Source organism: Vulpes lagopus, chromosome 1, assembly GCF_018345385.1.
Source record: "Vulpes lagopus strain Blue_001 chromosome 1, ASM1834538v1, whole genome shotgun sequence".
Taxonomy (NCBI): Eukaryota; Metazoa; Chordata; class Mammalia; order Carnivora; family Canidae; genus Vulpes; species Vulpes lagopus.
Window position 1 is genome coordinate 171,118,375 of NC_054824.1, and position 22,024 is coordinate 171,140,398.

At 41.2% G+C, this 22,024-nt stretch overlaps 1 protein-coding gene across 2 annotated transcripts in view; it reads right to left on the bottom strand.

Moving 5' to 3' along the window:
* The window catches only part of CACNA1E (calcium voltage-gated channel subunit alpha1 E), a 382,345-nt gene that overhangs the window by 206,703 nt on the left and 153,618 nt on the right, over positions 1–22,024 (bottom strand). For both annotated transcript variants that reach the window (XM_041773141.1, XM_041773134.1), the window contains exons 5-7: positions 13,915–14,018; positions 12,683–12,835; positions 12,338–12,519 (exon numbers count right to left, since the gene is read on the bottom strand). In XM_041773141.1, coding sequence (XP_041629075.1) covers positions 12,338–12,519; positions 12,683–12,835; positions 13,915–14,018 — 439 coding nt within the window. The remainder of the gene's footprint in view (positions 1–12,337; positions 12,520–12,682; positions 12,836–13,914; positions 14,019–22,024) is intronic.

Sequence of the window (22,024 nt, forward strand, 5' to 3'; positions counted from 1 at the left end):
CCCTTATGCCTATAAAAAGCCTTTTATTTCCTATGGCAACTTGGGGCTTCTTTCTATTTACTAGATAGGCTACGGCTTGATTCATGAATCACTGAATAAAGCCAATTTGATCTTCAAATTTACTCAGCTGAATTCTGTTCTTTAACAGATTTGGTGGCAGTGATAGGATCCAAAATGAACTTCTGAGCACCTCGGGGACAACAAGAAAAACAGGCATGGTGCCTGCAGACCCTTTTGTTCTCTTTCTCACCCTTTCTGAGGGCTGTGGGTAAGGGCCCCTTGGTTCTGAGCTCCAATAGCTTCCCATCAAGCTCTAGATCTAATTAGCTTTCAAATCATTTCCATGTTGGAAACTGATGGTTCAGACTGCAATTCTCATTAATTGGTGGAAACTCCCAGCCCTTGATTTTATGCCACAATCTGCATGGGAATAGATAGTGGCAGTTCACAGCTCTCCATTTACATGGAGCTCCCAAGTCTGCAGTCCTCATGTGTTGAGGCCTTCTAGTTCAGTTCTTTCCCCAGTCCTTTCACGGTAGGAACTGGTGGTAGTGTGCACAGAACCTTCTCATGGCCATGATGCAGTAACATCTTTTCATTACCCCCAGTATCTTAAGGTGCACATATTTGTTTGTCTTATCTTGTGTAGACTAAGTCTAATGATAATGGGAATCTCAGAAGCAGCTGAAGAATTGGTGGTGATAGGTCACTCTCTGTTGGGAGTCCTAGCACATAATCCAAAAACTCCTACTAGGATAGGCTCATCCTAGGGACAGGATAAAGAGACACAAGGTAACCTGCCAACCTCAAAACAATTTCTGTGCAACAAGGTACACAGTGAAACACAACACAATCCCCAACCCAGTAATACATCCTTTTAGGTATTAGTTTGACTCCAAGAGCCCAAAGGCTTAAAAATAAAGATAAAAAATAAAGCTTAAAAATAAAGAAACAAAATAAATACTAAAAATGGTATCCTTAAATTCTGAAGAGTTAAATGTGGCACTTTCCAGAACACTTCCTCATTTTATATCTAAAAACTATGGTCCCAAAATATAAATAGCTACGAAAATGGCAAAACCTTACTAAAGACCACCTAGAATTACAATGGCCATTAGGGGGAACATTCCAATTAGACAAGACTGTTCATTTAAGAAGTGCACTTGAAAGTCAGGGTTCCTGAATTAAACAGACTGTGGACCTATTTTAATTGCTATACAAAAGACTCCAAAGGATTCAAGATTCTAAAATTGCTTCATTAAAAAATTTGTTGCAAAGGCTAATGAAAAATTAAAGACACAGGAGGTACTTAAAATAAGACTTGCTCCCCTCTATCCTCCTTTTACCTGAGTACTCACAGTCTAATAATCCTCCATCTGAATTGCCTTTCCATTCTGAAGAGGCTATAAGACCATAAACAAAAGTCTGCTGAGTTAGTGGTCTCATAGATAGCCTTCATGTACTCTTGAAGGAGAGCCCCCACAGGGTCCTTTCCAAGGTTGACAGGACTCTAAGGAATTTTCTGGTAAGCTGCTTTGCTATTCTCTTAAACAGCTAAGAGAACCTAAATTAAAATTAAAAAACCTTGCCAAATTCTGCTAGGTATTGGAGCTGACAGAGGGGATCTTAGGAAAGCTGGCAGAAGCCAGCTAAGCATAAAAACTCTTACCAGAGTCAGCTTTCTCAGATCTCTGTCTGTAGGGCCCAGCTGAAAAAGGAGGATAAAATTTCACTTTGTCTCTTCCTTTCCAAATCCAGACTTATTGGTTATTGATCCTTTCTCTTCTAAGGATGACTGCCTTCTTGTCTTGTTTTACATCCTAAGAGTTTAGCTTGGCTTTCTGCTTGTCTGGGACAAGCAGGTTATCAGTCTTTTCTTTTGACTATCTTTGGGAGTAGCTGTAGATATTGTGAAGACTGCATCTTTTGCACCCTCTTTGAGGACACCTCTTGGGTCCATGAAGTTGTTTAATACTGCCAGAAGTGTTTACCGTTTGCTGAAACCTGCTAAGATATTTGAAAGGCATTAATAATTCTATGATCAGAAATTTGGCCAAATCGGAAGATGCTCCTCAGAGACTAAGAGCAATATTTTTAGGCCCTCTTCCCTAAACTAATATATTCAGAGGGAAAGAAAAATATTCCAACATAGGTGAGTAGGTGTGTCAGTCCTGTCATAAGCAACTAATTTAATCTATTCACCTCAAAAGGCTTGTTGGTATTATAAAAATTCTGGCCATAGGAAACGAAAGTTCCTCTTGGAGGAACTTGTGTTCTTTCCCTAACCTTTGAGGTGCAAGTGTCCTTCCTACCTGGTCTTCTTCAAGAACTCTTATGTAGGCCATCCCTTTGAAATGCAAACTTCAGGGAGGTAATTCAGAACTGAAAGGGGAGAGGTTATTTTAAGACTTAGGCAAATAAAAACCTTAAGTGTCTTCTCCAAAATATTAATAAAAAGCATTAGTCATCTGAGCAGGTAATTTTAAATTATTCCATCTGCCAGAAAGGTATTTTGGATCCAACCTCTTTTATAGGTACTTGATTCATGGCTAAAATTTGTAAATGGAAGGCATAAGGTTTTTCTGCAACTATTTATGTGTATCTACATATACATGTTGTACATGTATGATAATTCTCTATCCCTGGATAGTATTACCAAAATCAATTTGTAAGAGAGCTCTATTTAATTGGCCTAGAGATAATTAAGTGCTTATATGAATCACCTATTCATAAAATTCTTAGAATTATAATGAAAACTAATCCAAATGCTTTTCAGGTTCCCGTGATCTCAGATAATCTTCAGTAATTAACATCTAGCTTAACTTTATTAGCTTAATTAAAATAGACATGTCTTTAAAGTTATCAAAATTAAAAATAATGCCGACATACAACTTTTATCCTACCTAGGTTTACTAGTCAAACAAATTCACATCATCTCTGTTACAAAGTTTGTCAACAAGGGGCAGCCCGTGTGGCTCAGTGGTTTGGCACCGCCTTCAGCCCAGGGCGTAATCCTGGAGACCCGGGACTGAGTCCCACGTTGGGCTCCATACATAGGGCCTGCTTCTCCCTCTGCCTGTGTCTCTGCCTCTCTCTCTCTCTTTCAGGAATAAATAAAGAAAATCTTAAAAAAAAAAAGAACTACTTAAAAAAAAACTTGTCAACAAGTAAAAAATAACTTTTATGATGAAATTTTTGTTACTGCTCTAAATATAATTATTAATAATTAAATAGATGTAAGTGGGATAAAAGTCTTAAGATCTTTTTTTTTAAGATCTTTTTAATAGTTTCCCCAAATCTTTTGGGTAACCTTGAAACCATAAGGTTTTGCCAAGTTAAATTAAATTATAGATAGTCATTATATGAAACATTAATTACTTAATATAAGTTTATCCACTTTTGGCTTGCTTTTGTAGAGGAATTAAAGATATGTAGGCCTATTAGTTTTGTGCTATGCTGAAAATTTTTCTATAAGAAAGCATGTGTTTCTAGAAATTATAAAAAGTCTGCCAATCCATGGAAAGCTAGTGTAAGAGACAGCTCATAATTGTTTACTTCCTTATTCTTACTAAAAGGTAAGATTTTTAAGGGTTAAAAATTCTAACATATGTAATTAAAGCCACTAAGGTTTGTAGAATAAGAATCTTTGGAAAGGAATTTTATGCATGGTCAGGACTTGCTAAGATTGGAATGAATTTAATTAAGTGAATGTGTTTTAATATCAAAAGTAAGCTGGTGCGAAATTAGAATTTGTTTTTCTCTCTGTTAAAAGAACAAATTTTTATTGGACTATTGGTCTGCTCTTGATAAGACACTGTGAAAAGTTTTTCTTTACTTTTTAAGTAATATGGATGAACAGTAAAGATTTTGTGTCTTACCAAAATAAATTGCTGTCCTTCATGTTATCTTTATAACATGTCAGGTCATTGATTACTTAAAGAAAACTGAGTCTTCTCTATTTAAAAAGCTAAGTTTTTTTTTTTTTTTAACTACTTAACTTCCTGTATTTGCCTACAAAGTTTCTAGTTGTCACTGTGGTTAAATATATAACCAGGTATTATTTCCCATTGACTTATAACCCAACTTGACTAAGTGTTTTAAACTTCTGATATTTTTGACAAATTTCCTAAAGTTATATCTGAAATAAAGTCTTTTTGCCTTAGAACTATCTTTGGGATTTTTCAGAGAGCCCCTGGAACATCTCAAAAGATTGATTTCTTTCCTTATAAAAAGTGAGATATTCAACTAATTAGGTTTATTTGATATGTTAAATTACATGAGAGGCATTGTCAAATAAGAATACTAAGTCTTTCTGTTGTATTTGCAAAGGGAAATCTTATTAATGTTCTAGAAATTGTATGAAATTCCTAGAAATCTGGTATGTCCTAATATATTATGTTATCAGTCATAATTTTAAAATGCTGTGTGGCACAGAAATAACCAAATTTCTTTGTCAATTCCATTATGACAAACTCTTATCAGATCCTTAACAATGAATACTGTTTAAGTTTTTTGTCATTTACAGGCAGTTATTGTTTTTACTCAGATGCTTTTGCAAAAATGTTCCAGAAAGTGTTTCATCTTCAAGAAGACATAGGAAGGATTTTGGCAGGCATGTTCTGATAACCTTAAGATAATAAAACTGAGCTGAGTAAGAATTTCCAGGACTAATGAAAAAACTGGATTCAGGCAGAACAAGTATTAACTATATGGGACTGAAAAAGCTAAGGGGGATAATTATAATTCCTTATGATTTTTATTTGCAACATTGCTGGTTCTTTAATACTTTGTTTTTCTAGATATAAAAAACTCTTTCTTAAGCTATCCATGACTTATAGCAGTTTGGTAAAGTATATCTTTGTAAATAAAGATGAAACATTTACTTTTACTCCCTACCCAATTCCTCCAGAAATTGGAAACTTTTTAGCATTCTTTCCACAGCAATATAATTAGTTATGTGCATAAGCACAACAAGAATCCATTCTCCTTGTAACAGAATACAATGGAAACATTAGCAAAATTACCAAGGCTTTGACTATAATATCATATTTGAAAGAGATGTGCATAGACTCAGATATGACCAAATAGCTTAAGTAACTACTTAGAAAGATCATACTGATACCTTGCTGGCAGTCTTATGAGGTATGGAAGGAAGGTCACTGCCTGGTAGACCCAGAAACATCAAGATATTTTGAGGGACCTCGAGAGGACAGCCAAACTATAGGTGTTACAGGCAAAATCTATGGCAGGCCCTTGCCTTAGCTTCCTGGACTCAGAGAATTTTAAGAGCTCAATCTGAGATTCTCTATTAAAAGTTCCAGCAAAGCAGTCTTTAAAAAGGAGCTTATACAGTCAATCACTATTTTTGCTGCTTTTATGTAAATAATCAGGCCATGTTTAATGCAAACATATGAGCATTACTATAATTATCTTTGTTTAAAAGAATGGGGGTTATTGTAGAGAAAAAAATTATGTTTGCACCTTTGTAGGTATTAGATTCTAGTCCTATTAATTGTCTTTGAGGGATTTGGACCTTGTGTATATATATCTCACAGCTTAAGAAGGCCCTACCTGACATATGTCCTGTACACCAGCTGGAGGCCACAAAATCAAATTAATGAGGAAGAAAAGTAGCTGATTCTTTTTTTTTTTTTTTTTTTTAACAAAGCAGCCCTTGGGGAAGGGAGTTCAGTTTTATTTTTTTTTTATTTTATTTTTTTTTAATTTTTATTTATTTATGATAGTCATACAGAGAGAAAGAGAGAGGCAGAGACACAGGCAGAGGGAGAAGCAGGCTCCATGCACCGGGAGCCCGATGTGGGATTCGATCCCGGGTCTCCAGGATCGCGCCCTGGGCCAAAGGCAGGCGCCAAACCGCTGCGCCACCCAGGGATCCCAGTAGCTGATTCTTAAGTAGACTACTTCCACCCAAGATCCTGGATCAAAGACTTTAACTAAACATAAAATTCTTCTTTCTTTTCTTTGTTCTGGCATTGGCCTGGAAAGATAGTGCCATATCTGTTATCTCCTAGACTATTGCTAAGACATTTCAGACTGATATATTTGTCATAAAAAACTCTGATCTGTCCATTAACAGTACCTCCTTAGTGGGAGTGGTTTGTGCCCTAACAGAATTTATCTTTGTCTGTAGTAGTTCTTGGGTCTATGAATGCCTAGATGGCTGGCATACAACTGAGCAATGTCTCTTATGCTATCTAACTGCACTCCTACATTTTCACAGATAGTTTGTGCTGCTTCATTGGTTAATTCCCCTGAATATACAACACTGAGTTAGAAAAGACCTACCAGGCAGTATTTCATGAATCAGGATTTGCTTCCTTTGTCAGGTTTCTGCTTCCCTGTTTAGGAGTGAATACAAATTAGGCTCTGATCAAGAAACTCTCCTTAACTCTTGAGAGTATTGCAGAATCTGCTGGTAAAGCAACAGCTGCCCAACAAAGGTCCTTAGACTCTCTGGCCAAAGCTCTTCTCAATAATAGGACACCCCTCTATTATCTTAGCTGAACAAGAAGGTGTCTGTGCTGTTGCTTGTTATACCAACTATACCTGAATTAACAGTTCTAGGAAAGTTGAAATTAAGCTACATAATGTCACTGCATTGGCTTAAGAAAATAACTTCTTCAACAGGGTCTTTGATTGTATTGGATATTGATTGGTTTGGGTCTTGGGGACAATGGCTCTGAAGTATATTCTAGACATTGGGAATTATCCTACTTATAATAATGATCTTAGTAGTCTCCCTGGCACACTATATTCTCTCAAGAACTTTAAATGCATGTTCCTAGCCACTAATCACCAAGCAAATAATCTCTCTAGGACTGGAGTGCCAGAAAAGAAATGAAGAAAATGAATGACTAAAAAATTGTGCGCTTGAAGTTTTGACCTGTAAATACCACAGAGATTCAGAAACAAATGAACAAACAAACAAAAAACACCTTATCACAACCTGTAAGCATAGCATAGAGGATCAGTAAAACCTGTAAGAACTTCAGAGCAGTAGCTGTGAAAGTCACTTAATGCCTTAAATTTTGCTCACATCAGGGCAGCCCGGTGACTCAGCAGTTTAGTGCCGCCTTCAGCCCAAGGCATGATCCTGGAGACCCAGGATTGAATCCCGGGTCAGGCTCCCCGCATGGAGCCTGCTTCTCCCTCTGCCTCTGTGTGTGTGTGTGTGTGTGTGTGTGTGTGTGTGTGTGTGTGTGAATAAATAAATAAATAAATCTTAAAGAAAATTTTTTTTGATCACATCTTTCAGTGAAGCTGAGATTCTGAACCAAAAGTGGGTATTACAGGAGGAGGACAAGGAGGAGGAGGAGATGACACCTGGGTGGCTCAGTGGTTGAGTGTCTGCCTTCAGCTCAGGTCATGATCCCAGGGTCCTGGGACTGAGTCCCACACTGGGTTCTCTGCAGGGAGCCTGCTTCTCCCTCTACCTCTCCCTCTCTGTGTCTCTCATGAATAAATAAATAAAATATTTAAAAAAATAAAGAAGAAGAAAGAAACAACAGGTGTCAAATAGAGTCACTTGTGCTGAGCTCCACATCAGGAAACAAGATTTAACATCAAATTGTAGTTTCAGCCTCTCCCAGGAATATGACCTTTAACCAGCACATCTGGAATTATCTGATCAGAAGAGTGAGGTAATTTGCTTCAAAGAGCTCCGCCCTTACGAAAAGGAAGGTGACCTTGCCTGCAACAATCCACTCTTTATTAGAAACTTCCCTTTTACACTCCTATCTGCCTATAAAAGCCTTCCATTTTATACAGCTCTTAGGAGCTCCTTTTTATTTGCTAGATGGGATACTGCCCAACTCATGAATCATTGAAAAAGCCAACTTGATCTTCAAATTTACTCAGTTGAATTTTCTTTTTTAACACTGGGCATGACACACTTGAGCAAAATCTTAAAGCAAAAAGTGAATAACTGTCAGCTATTTAACAAATATTGACTATATGCATCTGAGAGAAGGCAACTTAAGACAGAGCCATAGGCACTGTTACAGACCAAAGAATTGAAAAGTGAGGAAGACTCAAAAAACAACCAGACTACAAGTTGCCTCATACAAAAAGCCAGTAAAGTCTGTAAAAATCTCTTCCTCCACAGCAGCACAGCTGGTATACCAGGAGAAAAGGCACACCTCCGAAAAATTTGCACACCTGCATGAGTTTATCAATACCAAGTGAGAAGAGAAATGGTTCAAGCCTTAGAAATACTGATGAAAAAATGATGGACTTTAAGAGCAGAGGTTTGAGTGACAGCAGACAGAGACTGGGCACATCTGCAATCTGCATGTGCATCCTGATAACATAAACAGCAGATAACACAATACCAGAATAACAACAGGGAAATAAGATAGACCCAAAGCAGCACAGAACCAGTTCTCAGAACCACATGCAGTCCTGGTGACCCAGGCTGGAAGTTAACATGAGAGCCACAGTAACATTTATAGAGTGAACCACACTGATCACAGGCAAAATGTATTTGTACTGAAGAAGGAACATCTATCCAGGTTAGGAGAAATAACACGAATTAAACGAGCAAGAATAGGGGAAGATTTGCAAGTTGAGGAGACCTTCAGAGAGACAGTCAAAACAGGAAGCAGCAGCCAGCAGAACTGTAGACTGCTTTGCATTCTTTCTACCACAAGAGGGAGGGAAGCCAAGAATACAGTTGGAGTTTGACCAAGCAGAACTGAAATTTGGGTAGAGAATAAATGGAATAAGCATGACTGCTGGTTGCCCCCACCAGGAGAACCCTCCCTGCCCCTTACAAGAATGTATTCTAATGAGGAAAGCCACATGCAAATGAAGTTAAAAGTAACCCAGAGTGGAGCAAAATCCCAGGAGGCATTCATGGAGAGTCTGGATAGCAGAAAAGGGATACAAACAGGAGGGAAGAGTTTAAATTGAACATGAAAAGGTTAAAACTAAGTCTGCATGCTTGAGAGAGTTTCTGCGTACTGTGTAAACCTGAAGGTTCTCCTACTGGTTTGAGCACAGCTGCACCAGTATATCGTATATATTTGTTGCCACCACTGAACAGAAGAGGTGCTGGCCTGGAAAATGGGAGCTCCCCTTTCCCTGGTGGCCTGTGTGAGGACATACAGCAGCTGGGTGAATTGAGCCTTCCCTGAATGAGTGGTAGGAAGAGAAACCAACAGTTATATTTGCATCTTATTGGTGATGGTGGTGACAATGGCAAAGTGAGAGATTCTCTATATGCAGAAACATACATATATGCATATCCGTATTGATAATACTGAGTTTTACTAGTTGTTCATGGTTAATACCATGATGTGCAATCAGTTCTAATACATATGTAAAATTTTGTCATTATCAAGTCTTGAGTTAAAAGAAAGGGAAGAAAAAATGCTCAGGAATTGTTGAATTGGCTATCAGAATCCCATTTTTCAGCCATCCTCTTTCTTAGGCATCTCTCATTTCAATGTTCATTGAAAGGAATATTGAAAGGAACAACAAATGAATTAGCCTGTACAATTTAAATTATTGTCCTTTCTCCCTGATCCTCTCTTCCTTTCCAAGCTTTATGGTTGGATTTGGGTAAAGTGTGTATATATATATAAAGTGTATATATATGATGTAACTCCACCATATATTGCAAGCCCTACCCCCAGCAGTATGAGGAATCGGCTACTCTGAACCTGCTCTTTCAATAGCAGACAACCCTAACTCCAGGATGTGCAACCAGCTTCTGTAACATGGGTCATGCTTCATGCCCCAGTTCCCCGCTCAAATGAAGCCTAGCCTTTGCTGGCTCTTTCTTCCTAGGGAGCCAGACTTTATCCTTGTTCCACTGGCTGAAAAATGAGTGTCTTTTTCATCCAACTTCTCCAAAATCAAGGTGTAATTATCCATCTATAACTATTACCTCTACCTGTGGATTCCTGGCTCCCTGCCCCTAGATCCAATGTTTTGGTAAGTGACATCATCTCAAAGTAGACGTAAGTTCATTCATGAGCTGCCAGCTACGTTTTAGAAACCAGCCCTACAGCTCAACTAATTCCCTCAACCCTGGATTCAGCCACAAGGATAGCAGTAAACTGAAGTTAACTGAAGTTTGAGAGCAATCAGGCTGGAAGCCAGAGGAAGTTTGAGTCTGTGGCCCTGGGAGCCCATGCAATGAAAGGTTTCAGAGGATCAGCAGCTTGACCTCTTATCCTCCCTGCTTCCTCGTTGGAGCAAAACTAGAGGCAAGAAGAGGGCAAGATCACTGTCTGTGTGACCTCTATACCTACATTAAATAGATAACTGGAGAGAAATGGGAATTTAAAAGGAGCACCATGAGAGCAAGGATCATGGCATCTTTTTCCCCCTTCACATTGCCCTAGTTCCTCGCAAAGTGCTTGGCATATACTAGATGCTCACTTAATATTTGTTGAATGAATGAATGAATGAATGAACAAAGGAACTAATGCACATGCTGGGTGATTTTTCAGCTGTGCTCCTACTTGTCTCAGCACCATCTGAGCCCTGGCTCAGGAGGACCAACAGATCACGCCTGTATGTTCAAACGCAACACCTCTCCTTTCAGGCTTTCCAATGCGTTTATCACATCACTTAGGTGAGTCTACACATTTAATTGAAATACATCACTCTCAAAGCCCCATGAATGACACCAGCCACTTTGGGGCCAGTGCTGTAATTTCCAGAGATGCCTGGCTAATCTGAGTGACATGGCTTCAAGACATCTCAAATAAGGAACAACTACACTCATCAGTCTTGCCTCCCTTCCCTCCCTCCTGCTACCCCCCACAACTGGTGAGAATCTCACAATGTCCTCAAGGTGTTTCCAGGTCACAAGTAAGCCTTGGGCTTGCTGAGCACAAGTTGGTCCTTGGGACTTCCTCACTGCCCTTTAGAGCTTCAGCATAATAGCCTGTGGTTCTTTCCACAAAGCTGACTTGCTCACTCATATGGAAATGGATCCAGGTTAGTAATGGGCATTTACTAAACAGCTCCTGTGCAGGCCTTATACAAATCCTGGCTCTTCGGGCATTACTGTCTGGTTGAGTTTCTCCTCAACCTTCTTTCCCTCCAGTGCAGCTTATATACAGAGTTCCTTCTAAAGAGTGCTTTGTGTAAGCTACCCTGTGCCCCATCCATTAAGTTTGCTACAGATAGAACCAGGTTTAAAGGAAACACAGGGCACTTTAGGGTGAAGGCAGCCTGTGAGAGTACAGATAAGAGGCACAATCATTCCAAAGTATCTACTTTAGGGTGGGCTGGCTAGATGCATCTGAGAATACAGACCATTCTTAGCCCCTATATAAAGGTAATTTGCCCAAACCGTTTTGCCCACTTAGGGTCCCTTTGCATCAAAGCACATACCTCCCAGACCCTTGCCATTTTAGAACTTGGGCTCTACTCATGCCTTTCATAACTTGCTAAAATCAGACTCTGGGAGACAGAAGATACTTCCAGGGTCACCCTGTCCAACTTGTGTCCCCATGCAGCAATCCCTTAACGTCCCCTGACAGGCAGTCAGACAGCCCTATCTTGTGCACCAACTCAGAACCTTCCAAACATGCCTGATCATACAGATCACCAGAGGCACTTGCAAAAAGTATAGCCCGCTAACTATCTGAAGCTATACAAATTCAAAACCTGCCCAGAAAGGGCCTGTGAACCCAAATTTTTAACAAGCATCCCTCATGAGTCCTATAATTAAGCATGTTTCTTATATGCATGGAATGCAGTGGTTCTTGACAGTAGCTGCATATTAGAATCAGCCAGGAAGCTTTAAAAAAAATCACTGGCAGGCCTTTACCCCTAGCTATTCCTACTAAATTTGTCTGGAGTGGAGCCCAGGAGGTGTAAATTTTTAAAGCTACTAGCTGATTCTAATCTGCACCAAGGTTGAGAACTACTGTAGTATCTTCCAACCCAATGGTAAGCTCTTTGAAGCTGGCAACCAAGAAATCTATGCCTCTCAGTACCCCTTACTGAACCCCACCACCATGTTGGGCCTGCCATAAAATATACTCTATCTCTACTAAGTTGATCTCATTTAATTGGCTTTGTTCACCCATCCAATGGGATGTAATTTCCTAACTCTATTAAGAAGCTGTGTACTTCCACTCCACAAGAGGCCAGACGATAGATAGAAGGATATGACATGCTACTACTTTTCCCAGTTGAGTCTGTACACACACACACACACACACACACACACACACACACACACACACCTTCGCTTAGCCCTCCCCATGGCCCCAGAATAAGCAGCTCAAACAATGCCAGAAGCCTCAGTGTACAATTCTTCCTCTTGCCCCAGTCCCCTGCCATCTGTACTCACATTGTACAGCACGGTGGTCCATCCTTCCATGGTGATGCATTGGAAGACAGTCAGCACAGCAAAAAGGATGTTATCAAACTGAGTGATCCCATCATTGGGGCCAATCCAGTCCCGGCATTCGTAGCCAGCTGGGCAGCCCTGCACACCACATGGGTGAGGGGGGTCAAATCCTTCCAGAATACCTGCAGACACATTTGGAGGGTAGGTGTTTAGTGTGAGCTGGAAATGGTTCCAGGAAGCCACAAACAATTCTATTTCCTGAAGAAAGGTGTGTCCTTCTTTGTTTCCAACGACCAGAGGAGAGAAGAAGGGAAGAAGGAGAAGGTAAGAAAAAAATGACCCTACCTGAATTGTTCGTGAAACATGCTCGGTGCAACTTCCCACTGTAGAACTCTAAGCCAATGATAGCAAACATCAAGATGGCAAAGAAGAGCAGGAGACCAATTTGCAGAAGAGGCACCATGGCCTTCATGATAGACTTCAACACGATCTGCAGGCCTGGAAGGAAAGGAAGAGAATGACAGATGGAGTCTCCCTGAGCACCACTTGATACAACAGACTTCCTTTACCTTCTTCTAAGAGGAAAAGGATGAGTCTTTGAGGGACAAGAAACACCAGTCCCGAAATGATGAAGACAATTTGCAAAGGGACAACCAGAATACGTCAAGCCAAAGACTGCCATCACTACTTCCCCTGGAATCAATCTCATGTTCTTTCTCACCATTCTCTGATCATCTATCTTTCCTATTTCTCCTCCTTTATTTGTTTCACCCCATGTCACCTTCTGCTTATCTCTTATAAACTTATTAGAACATACTTCTTTCCTAAAGGAAATCAAGCCTGGCCTTGCTAGGCTCTAAGTCCTATGAGAGCAAGGACAAAATTACCTCCCTCACTACTCTATCTGAGAACTGGTTTCTCTTCCACTGTTGTTGGATCATAATTAGCACAATCACTATTCATAAAGTACCATATACCTTGACCCAGAAATTGTACTTCTAGGATTCTAGCCTAAGAAAATAAGCAGAGATTTGAATAAGATTTAAGTAAAAGGATGTATATTGCTGCACTATTTCTATTTGGAAAAAAATGAAAATATCTAATGTCCAACAACATAGAAATGACTAAATAACTAAATAAGTCATCCTGAATAAGATGGGCTATTATACCAGACTTTTTAAATCATATTTTTGAAGAACTTTTAATGTCAGGAACATCAAATGCTTATATGACAGGTTCCCAAAGTATGTACACAGTTATCACAATTACATTAAAGTGCACAGGGAAAAAGTGAATTAAAAACATAGGAAAATGAATGCTTTTTTCTTTTCATTTTATAACAATTTTTTTTTTTACTTTGCAAATATTCTACAAAGATCTTTCACTATCTTTAAAATCTGGGGGAAAAAAGTTGCTAAATTTTAAAGCAAAATGTTCTGCCAGATTGCCATGTCCCCACTCTTTATTCCCACTAGAGACATGGTTTCTTGTGTATCCCAAATTCCTTCAACCCCAGATCCAGTGGGGACCTATCAGTAAAGCTTAGCAGAGGAGAAAAAAGGAAGGCAAGTGCTCACTAGGAATCCCTGACACGAGCTTCAGGGGTCTCAGGACACGCACAGCCCGGAGGGTCCTCAGGTCCACGTGTGTGTTGAAGTGAGTCCCCGCAGTGGCCAGGATGCTGCAGATGGAGACACAGAAGGTCAAGGTTACCACAACCTGGCTTTGTCCCCCTGTTCCATGGGAGAAGCTGGGTTGAAGAAGGCTCAGCCTGGAAAGCACACAGAGCTGATGCCAGCTGCATGTGGGCGCACCTGAGCTTGGGTGAATCATCGGTGGTTCTGACTGGAATTAAATTTAGCCACATCTGGGTTTTACTTTGCAAAGAAGGAAAACTTATCATCACACCAGAATCCCAGTTCCAAATCATGAGTGAAAGACAAGCTCCCTAGCATCTGTCCCATTCCTGCCTCCAAACCTTGTCCCCTACCTTCCTCCTCCCTATCCCTTCACTAACCTCCTCTCCCACTTTCTAATCTACCAAGACCCCTGGATTTTACATTTCAGAATTTTCTTAGATTCCCGTCCTCTTACTCCTTCAGGGAATTTCTCTGGATCAGTTGCAGCAAAGGAGTAATTCGTTCTTCTCCACCTTGGCACTTAAGAGTTTTTACCAAACAAATCAATCACCCTCATGCTTATAATTAGGGAACAGCTTCACTGGTCCTCATACGGCACTTTTATAATTGCCCTGAATCACTGTATTAACTTGGATTTGGTTTCTTTGCTTCTATTTTTACACTTCCGCAGCCAGACATACACACACACACACACACACACACACACACACAGAATCCATAACAATCCTATTAGATCGTGTATACCAAGTACCTTGTCTTGAGGAGACAATTTATTGCATATAATCCCATGACACTGCAGGTACTGTGGATAGTCAATGACACTTAGTATTAACGAAAGACACAGCAGAGTTGTGTCCTGACTTAAGCACTTGAGAACTGAGTGATTTGAGGCAAGTTACACACACTAGCAGCCTTACTACCCTCATCTACAAAATGGGCGAAGTACCATGACCTCGTTCTAAAAATGAAATGACATAGTATTGAATATTAACAGTGTTCTAGAATTGATAACGTGCAAATGAGATATTACGTCCAACACAAATATTAATAATGCTGGTTTTGTAATTTTGTCTAATTTTAGTCTTCTTTCTGTGGAATAGTACTTGTCCTCCCTCAAAACCTCTCCATGACGATTTCAGCTATCTGGAGCCACTGGCGAATGAGTCACTCAGAAAACTGAGTTTTCCATATAGTCCAAGGGTGGCGGGAATAGTTTCTGTCATTTAATTATTTTGGATGAAACATTTCCTTCAACACCTGAAATCGAATGGACGGTCTAGGCATATCTCTAGAAAGCAGATATAGAATCAAAAGGTACAAATTACACAGATCCACGACATTAGATCATGAGCAATAACTTTGAAATACGCAGTGCTGGCCAAGAACAAAGTGGACTGCTTCACGTGGCAGTACACTTCCTAACATTAAACATACTCAGGCCTAGACTGTAGGACCATCTATTAGGAAGTTAAAAGTGTTCCAACAAAGGTTGAAGGTTATCTAAATAACCAGAAGAGATTTCTCTCAACTTTAAGACTCTATAATTCTATGTTAACCCAACCTCAAAACAAGAACCAGAAAGAAATTTGACTCTCATAAAGGGTCTCAAGACCTCGGCAAGTTCTAAGATCTCCTCTACCTCTCCTCTTTCTATATTGTCTCTGAGAAAGAGAGATGTAGAATAGCAAGTGTTCTGATGCTGCTTTGACTCACTCTGCCCAAACTAAAGAGAGAAATTAGGGAGGAGAGTGATGTCATTTCTAATAAGCAGGGAGAACCTGAAAGGAGAGCAGGGAGAAGCATGGAAAATAGGACTGGAAAATAAAAGAACATAGAAACAAAGGCAAGAGGAGAAAGGGAAGGCTCAAGGATAGTGCAGTGGTGGAGAACCAGAACTCCAGGAAAATGGGGGTCACTGTTTGGCTGAATCTGCTAACAGAGGAAGAAGCACTGGACTATCTTCTGAGGCTCAGTGCCCACGGGAGGTGGTTCTCCCTCTGGCTACACACACATGGTGGAGAGAATATGCCCTGTTCAGAAACCAGAGCTGTTTCCTAGGATACCCAGGTACACTTGAGATACTCTTTCATATCATAAGAAAGAACTATTTCTTTCAGGAATATTTCCTGCCCAACCCTGAGTGGAAGGAGGTATATTTCAGAATATGGATGTGAGGGCCAAAGGACAAAATTAAAAGGCAAGAAGGTACAAGTGCAGAGAGAAAGAAAAATGGTAGAGTGGAAGGAGGAGGAGAGGATAGGGAAGCGAATGGTGAAATGAAACATGGAGATGAAAACAGGAAAGAAATCAGAAGAAATAAGAGCTGGCAGAGAAGCAAATGTGAGAGAAATAAGAATTCTCATGTGGGAAAGAGAACAGAAGTGAAGCTAATTTGAAGGAGAGAAGCCAAAATACAGCACTTGTGGCCGGGGCCTCACACAGCGAGCCACAAGACATATCCATGCTCTTTTCACCAACCTGTCCTCTGAGTTATCCAAACCACCCCATACTTCACCCAGAACCATGTCACTTGGGGCCCCATGTTCCCCCATCCCCAGAATTTTCTGTTCCTTCGTCTCGTGCAGAATAGTGTCAATTGGATCTTTAGCTCATGCACATTGGCCACTGGCTGCTCCCTAGCGTTCATATCATGTTTGAGGGAGTCCCCATCCACTTGCTGGAAGCAAGAGCAATGAAATTCTTGGGGAGGGGGAGATATTTGAGGGAAAGAACCCTGCTGTGTACCGCACATAAAACTCTGCGCCCATTGCCATCACTGCCCTGACCACAACTTAGAAGAATTCTCTGTTTTTCTCTGGTTTCTCATATGTCTTTCCCACAGGATCCGGAACACGCACAGTGGAGTTGCTGTCTTCTGTATCTCTACATCCCCCACACCTAGCCCAGGGGCTGGCAAGTAAAAGGCTTGATGGATCGAATTGCACTGATGAACATAGTAAATGTGTTGGAGCAGAAACCAAATGGACAGAAAGATCACAGGAACCCTAGAATTTACCAATGAAAAGGGCAGGTGGCACAGCCAGGATGCTACTCAAACACATGCCTGTTTGAGCTCACAGGAACGTACTAGGAATCTGCCCTCAGACATTTTAGAGTCTAAGGTGGCTCTTCCAAAATAGTGTAGGGCTTCTGCTCTCAAGCAGATCTCATAGGACAGGGTCTGCCCAGTATTCAGTAGGAGAGTTAGGGAGAGGGAGGGGAAAAGGAAGACAAAATGCAAAGCCTTGCCCTTTAGCAAAGTCTCAGTGCTGAAGCCTGTATAGCTCAGCAACACTCTGGGCCTCCCATGTAACAGGCCCTGTGCAGGAGGCTCAAGGCGAGTACACAGCAGGAAAGGGCCCAGGCCCTCAATCCCACGGATGCAGCAGACAAAGAAATGAAATAATTATGATTCACTATGAAGAATGTCATAACAGAGATGCTTACAAAGTGCTCCGAGAATGGGAAACACTGCAGGATCACGAACGGGGCTTACTATCTGCTAGCATTTTCACAGAAGTTATTTCATTAAATCCCCAAGCGCATCCTGATATAACTACTGTTTCCATCTCCTAGGAGAGGAAATCGGGACTTAGAAAAAATTAAACTGCTGATACATGGCAAGACCAGGCATTAAAGTCTCTCCTCTTCTGGTATCGAAGTCAAGCCTTTCCCCCACTCTGCCATTGAGCCCTGCAATGTCTTTGTCAGTACTGTGCAGCTCCACTGTTCTTAGTCCAGCGTATTGCTAAAAATACCAAGGTCACAGTGTTCAGCCTCCCAACAAGCCAGTGAGCTTGGTTCGCTTTATTCCCCAAACCACAAATCACTAAGGCTCTCCAGAGGCTCCTTGCACTTGAGGTGATGGCTGTAATACTAGCTATACACACGCAAGCGCGCGCGCACACACACACGTGCCATGGAATCAGAGTGTGGCCACCGTGCACAACTCCAACTCTGAGTTAATACAAAGCTAAGCTCTGCCCCATTCCATGCTGCATTCATGTATATTCTTCAGAAACGGGGGCTTTTTTCCAGTTCTTTTGTCCCCATGAGCACAGGGCCTGGTAGGGAGCTCTGTACACAGAGGGGCGCTTAATTCCTACCTTACTCCCAAAGCAGAGGGTACCTGTGACCACCACCAGCACAGAGCAGGGTTCAGTGCACTATAAATGTACAAAAACTGTTTCCTAATGGATGTCATGGCTCAGCCCTACCTCTAATGCTTCTGCTCTTAGCTGTGAGCAGGTAAGAGGAACCTAGAGGCTGATATGATCCTGAGGGTGTGGTGACCATCACTTCAGTGGCAGGAGATGGAAGGCATGTTCTGAGCATTCACAACCAAATGGTCTCTCCCCAAGTCAATCACCCCAAGAATTCTCCCACCCAAAGAATTCCTTTTGACCTTGGGGTTCATTCATAGCCTCCTCATCAACCCAAGTCTAACAGTCTCTTTTCACACTTCTATGGCTAAAAATTCCCTGAAGCATTATACAAATATTACACCAAAAAATTATCTGTTGCTTATCTGCAATTCAAATTTAACTGGGCATCCTTTATTTTTATTTGCTAAATCTGGCAACTCTATTCAAGGGATGACCAGGTAAATAGCTTCCCTCCCAGTTGTTGCCCTAGCTCTAAACAAATGTGTAAGTTCTCTTTTGAAGAAGAGACACAAACCGGGGGCCTCCTACGCTTAGACCCAGGAGTTCTACTCTGAGCTCCAAAAATTACCTCTTTGCTTCTGCCTGTATACATCCGAAAAGCAAGTTATTCATTAGCATCTGTGCAAAAAAGGCTGATTAACAGGAGCAAAGGGTGTTAGGTGCTTTACCAGCCCGTACTATAGGAGACCAAGAGGAGACATGGAGGGATCTAATTCAAGTTGGATTCCCTATACAGATTTGAGCCAGGATATCATTTCCATGGGTAATCCACCAAAATGAGTTGCTGTGTCCACTTAGAAGTGTTTTAAAGGTGGTTGGTTCCTTCTTCTCTCCTACTATTTCACCTCCAAGGAGGCACCAAAGTCTAACATATCCTTCCTCTAACACATCTCTTGGATTCACCTCTTATTCTCCAGCCTCCTTCTTGCCTGGAGTGCCCACCCCCTTGCCTTCTTTCTCTGCCTAAATAATATGATCCAGACTTCAGAGCCAGATGGCATCCTACCTCCTCCTTGGAAAAGATCTACAGTCAAAAGAGACTTGAACTAGGATTATGAGGAAGTGGTAAAGCACATACTCTCCTGTCATACTGGCTGATTTCAAATGCCAGTTCCCTCACTTACACTAGCTGTCTGGCCTTAAACAATTGCCTCCCTGAGCTATAGTGTTCTTATCTGTAAAATGGGGACAATATCCTCCTAAGAGGGTTGATGTAAGGATTTAAAAAGATAAGATGCTTATAAAGTTCTTCACATAGTGCTGACTTGAAAAGATATCAAGAACTCACAGAATTAAAGGGATATTGGAAGACCAGCCTGGAAAAAACCAGGGAAGTAGAAATCTTGGTGTGGTAGGCTGAATAACAGATTCAAAGATATCCAGATCCTAATCCTTAGAACCTGTGAACATTACCTGATATGGCAAAACTGACTTTGCAGATGTGATTAAGGATTTTGAAATGGGGAGATTTTTCGGGATTATCTGCGTGGGCCCTGAATGCAATCACAAGTGCCTTATAAGAAGGAGGCACAGGAAGATTTGGCTAGAAAGAAGGCAATGTGATGACTGAAGCAAGGGGCGATGCTGCTGGCTTTGAAGATGGAGGAAGGATGCAAGGAATACAGCTCTAGAAGCTGGGAAAGGCAAAGAAATGCCTTCCCCATGCTAAAGCCTCAAGTGAGAGAGCACAGCCCTGCTGATAACTGATGCAGCCCAGGGAGTCTAATTTTGGAGTTTTGACCTCTAGAACTGTAAGAGAATAAATTTTCTTTATTTTTTTAGGATTTTTTTATTTGTTAATTTATTCATGAGACACACAGAGAGAGAGAGAGAGAGAGAGAGAGAGAGAGAGGCAGAGACACAGGCAGAGGGAGAAGCAGGCTCCATGCAGGGAGCCTGATGTGGGACTCGATCCTCGGTCTCCAGGATCAGGCCCTGGGCTGAAGGTGGCGCTAAACCACTGAGCCACCCAGGCTGCCCTAAATTTTCTTTAAAGCTACCAAGTTTGTCACAATTTGTTGCCACAGGAATAGGAAACTAATATGCTTGGCAAAGGTCAGCAATTCCAGGAATCTGATTCTTAGGCCACTGCGGGTATCACGAGACGTATCATTGCCAACTCTACTAATATCGTAGTGTTGATAGCTTAAGAGTCATGGAGGAAAAAGCATGTGTTGGAGCTTAAGTCACATGTCCCTTTACATGCCATCTGGCTGCACTGGGACAGTCCTCTAGCACTTCCAAAGTGGGCAAGACTCCCACCGAGAACACACACACTAACGGAGTCTCCCAAAAGGGAGATTGGAGACCATTGGGGAATCTGGGACATGGAAGAGCTAAAAAAACAATGTCTACTAAGCTAGACTCCTAGAAAATACTTAGTAAATAGGTGTCATGGAGGAAGATGAGAAAGAACATATCTGGGGTTTTGTTTTAGTCTCTAAAATAAAGGGATCAGATAAAGGAACTTCTCAAGTTCCTCTGGCTCTAAGACTGAGGCAAAACCTGTCCAGACAGTGCTACACCTCTCCAGCTCACACAATATCCCCTTTCTCTGAATGTCTTGAAAGCTGCACAACATTTAACACCTGATTGCACACCCTTCTTATGTCTTAGAACTAAGGTCTTATCGTTAATGATAATTAGCCGGATCTTCATAACTCAGTTCAAAGCCAGCTCCTTGATGGCAGAAAGTGCCACATTTCCGTCTACTATGGTCCCTTCTCTAACAATATGCAGCAGTATTGCCCAAGAAATATCCTTGACTCAGGGGATAAATGGGTGTTAATACATCCCCAACTGAGGCAGATTGGATGGACTTGTCCATGGAGCTGTGAATGAGCCCACAGGCTAGATATAATTAGATAACCAAACTGAAGGAGATTTAACCACATATGAAAATAATGATGATCTATCAAAAGTCTACTAAATTATATCTAATGTTTGGCTCTCCATTTCTTTTAAGCAAATTACTAAAAGTCTAATTTGATTTAGGAATCAATTCCTAAAGATTTTGCTTCATTTTATCAAAAACAAAACAAAACAAAAAGTCCCTGTGTATTAAATTGTGCTATAGAGACGAACTCCCTTGCCCGCCCCCCGCAAAAAAGTTCAACTTGCCAAAATATATCTGAGAATGTATTTGAGAGCTTGGATGAGGATGAGGATGAGGCTGGGAGAGGGAAAAGTGGTGTCAGGTCTGACCCGGTGCCCAGTCTCTGTAAGCTGCTCCCTACTCCTCCCCAGACCCTATGCTAGGGTCCTCTATCCCATTCAGACTTAGCTCAATCTAAGAACCCAAAACCCAGAACCCAGAACCCAGAACCCATCTACAATGAGCTGATTACTGAATATATGCTCTGCAGTAGACACTGGCATGACAATGGAGAATAGGATGAGATGGTGGCTGTCCTCATGACACTTAATGAAAAAGACATTAAACAGACCATAATTATAGTAAGTGGAAGGTCGGGAAAAGATGCCTCCCCTATGGAAATGGCACATGAGCTCAAAGGTGAAGCATGAGTAGGCCAGAGGAAACCACGTGGGAAGAGCATCCCAGAGGCAGGAGAAGGCAGGCGTAGAAGGGACAGAGGTAGAAAGGAGACTGGTATACTTGAAAAATTCAAACAAAGGGCTGGTGTGACCAGAACCTATTGAAATCCAGGGAAGATTAGAGAACAGAGAGGCTGGAGAGCATGGAAAATATCAAATAAAGAAAACTTCACAGATTTATTTTAGAGATAGGACCAAGCCTGGTAGTGCTCAAAATCCAGGCTTACACCCAGTAATGGAACATTGGATACCCACACTGATTCCAAGCTCCAAAGCAATTCCCTGATTAAACACTGGTCTCTAACCTTCTTCCCAAACCCCAGCCC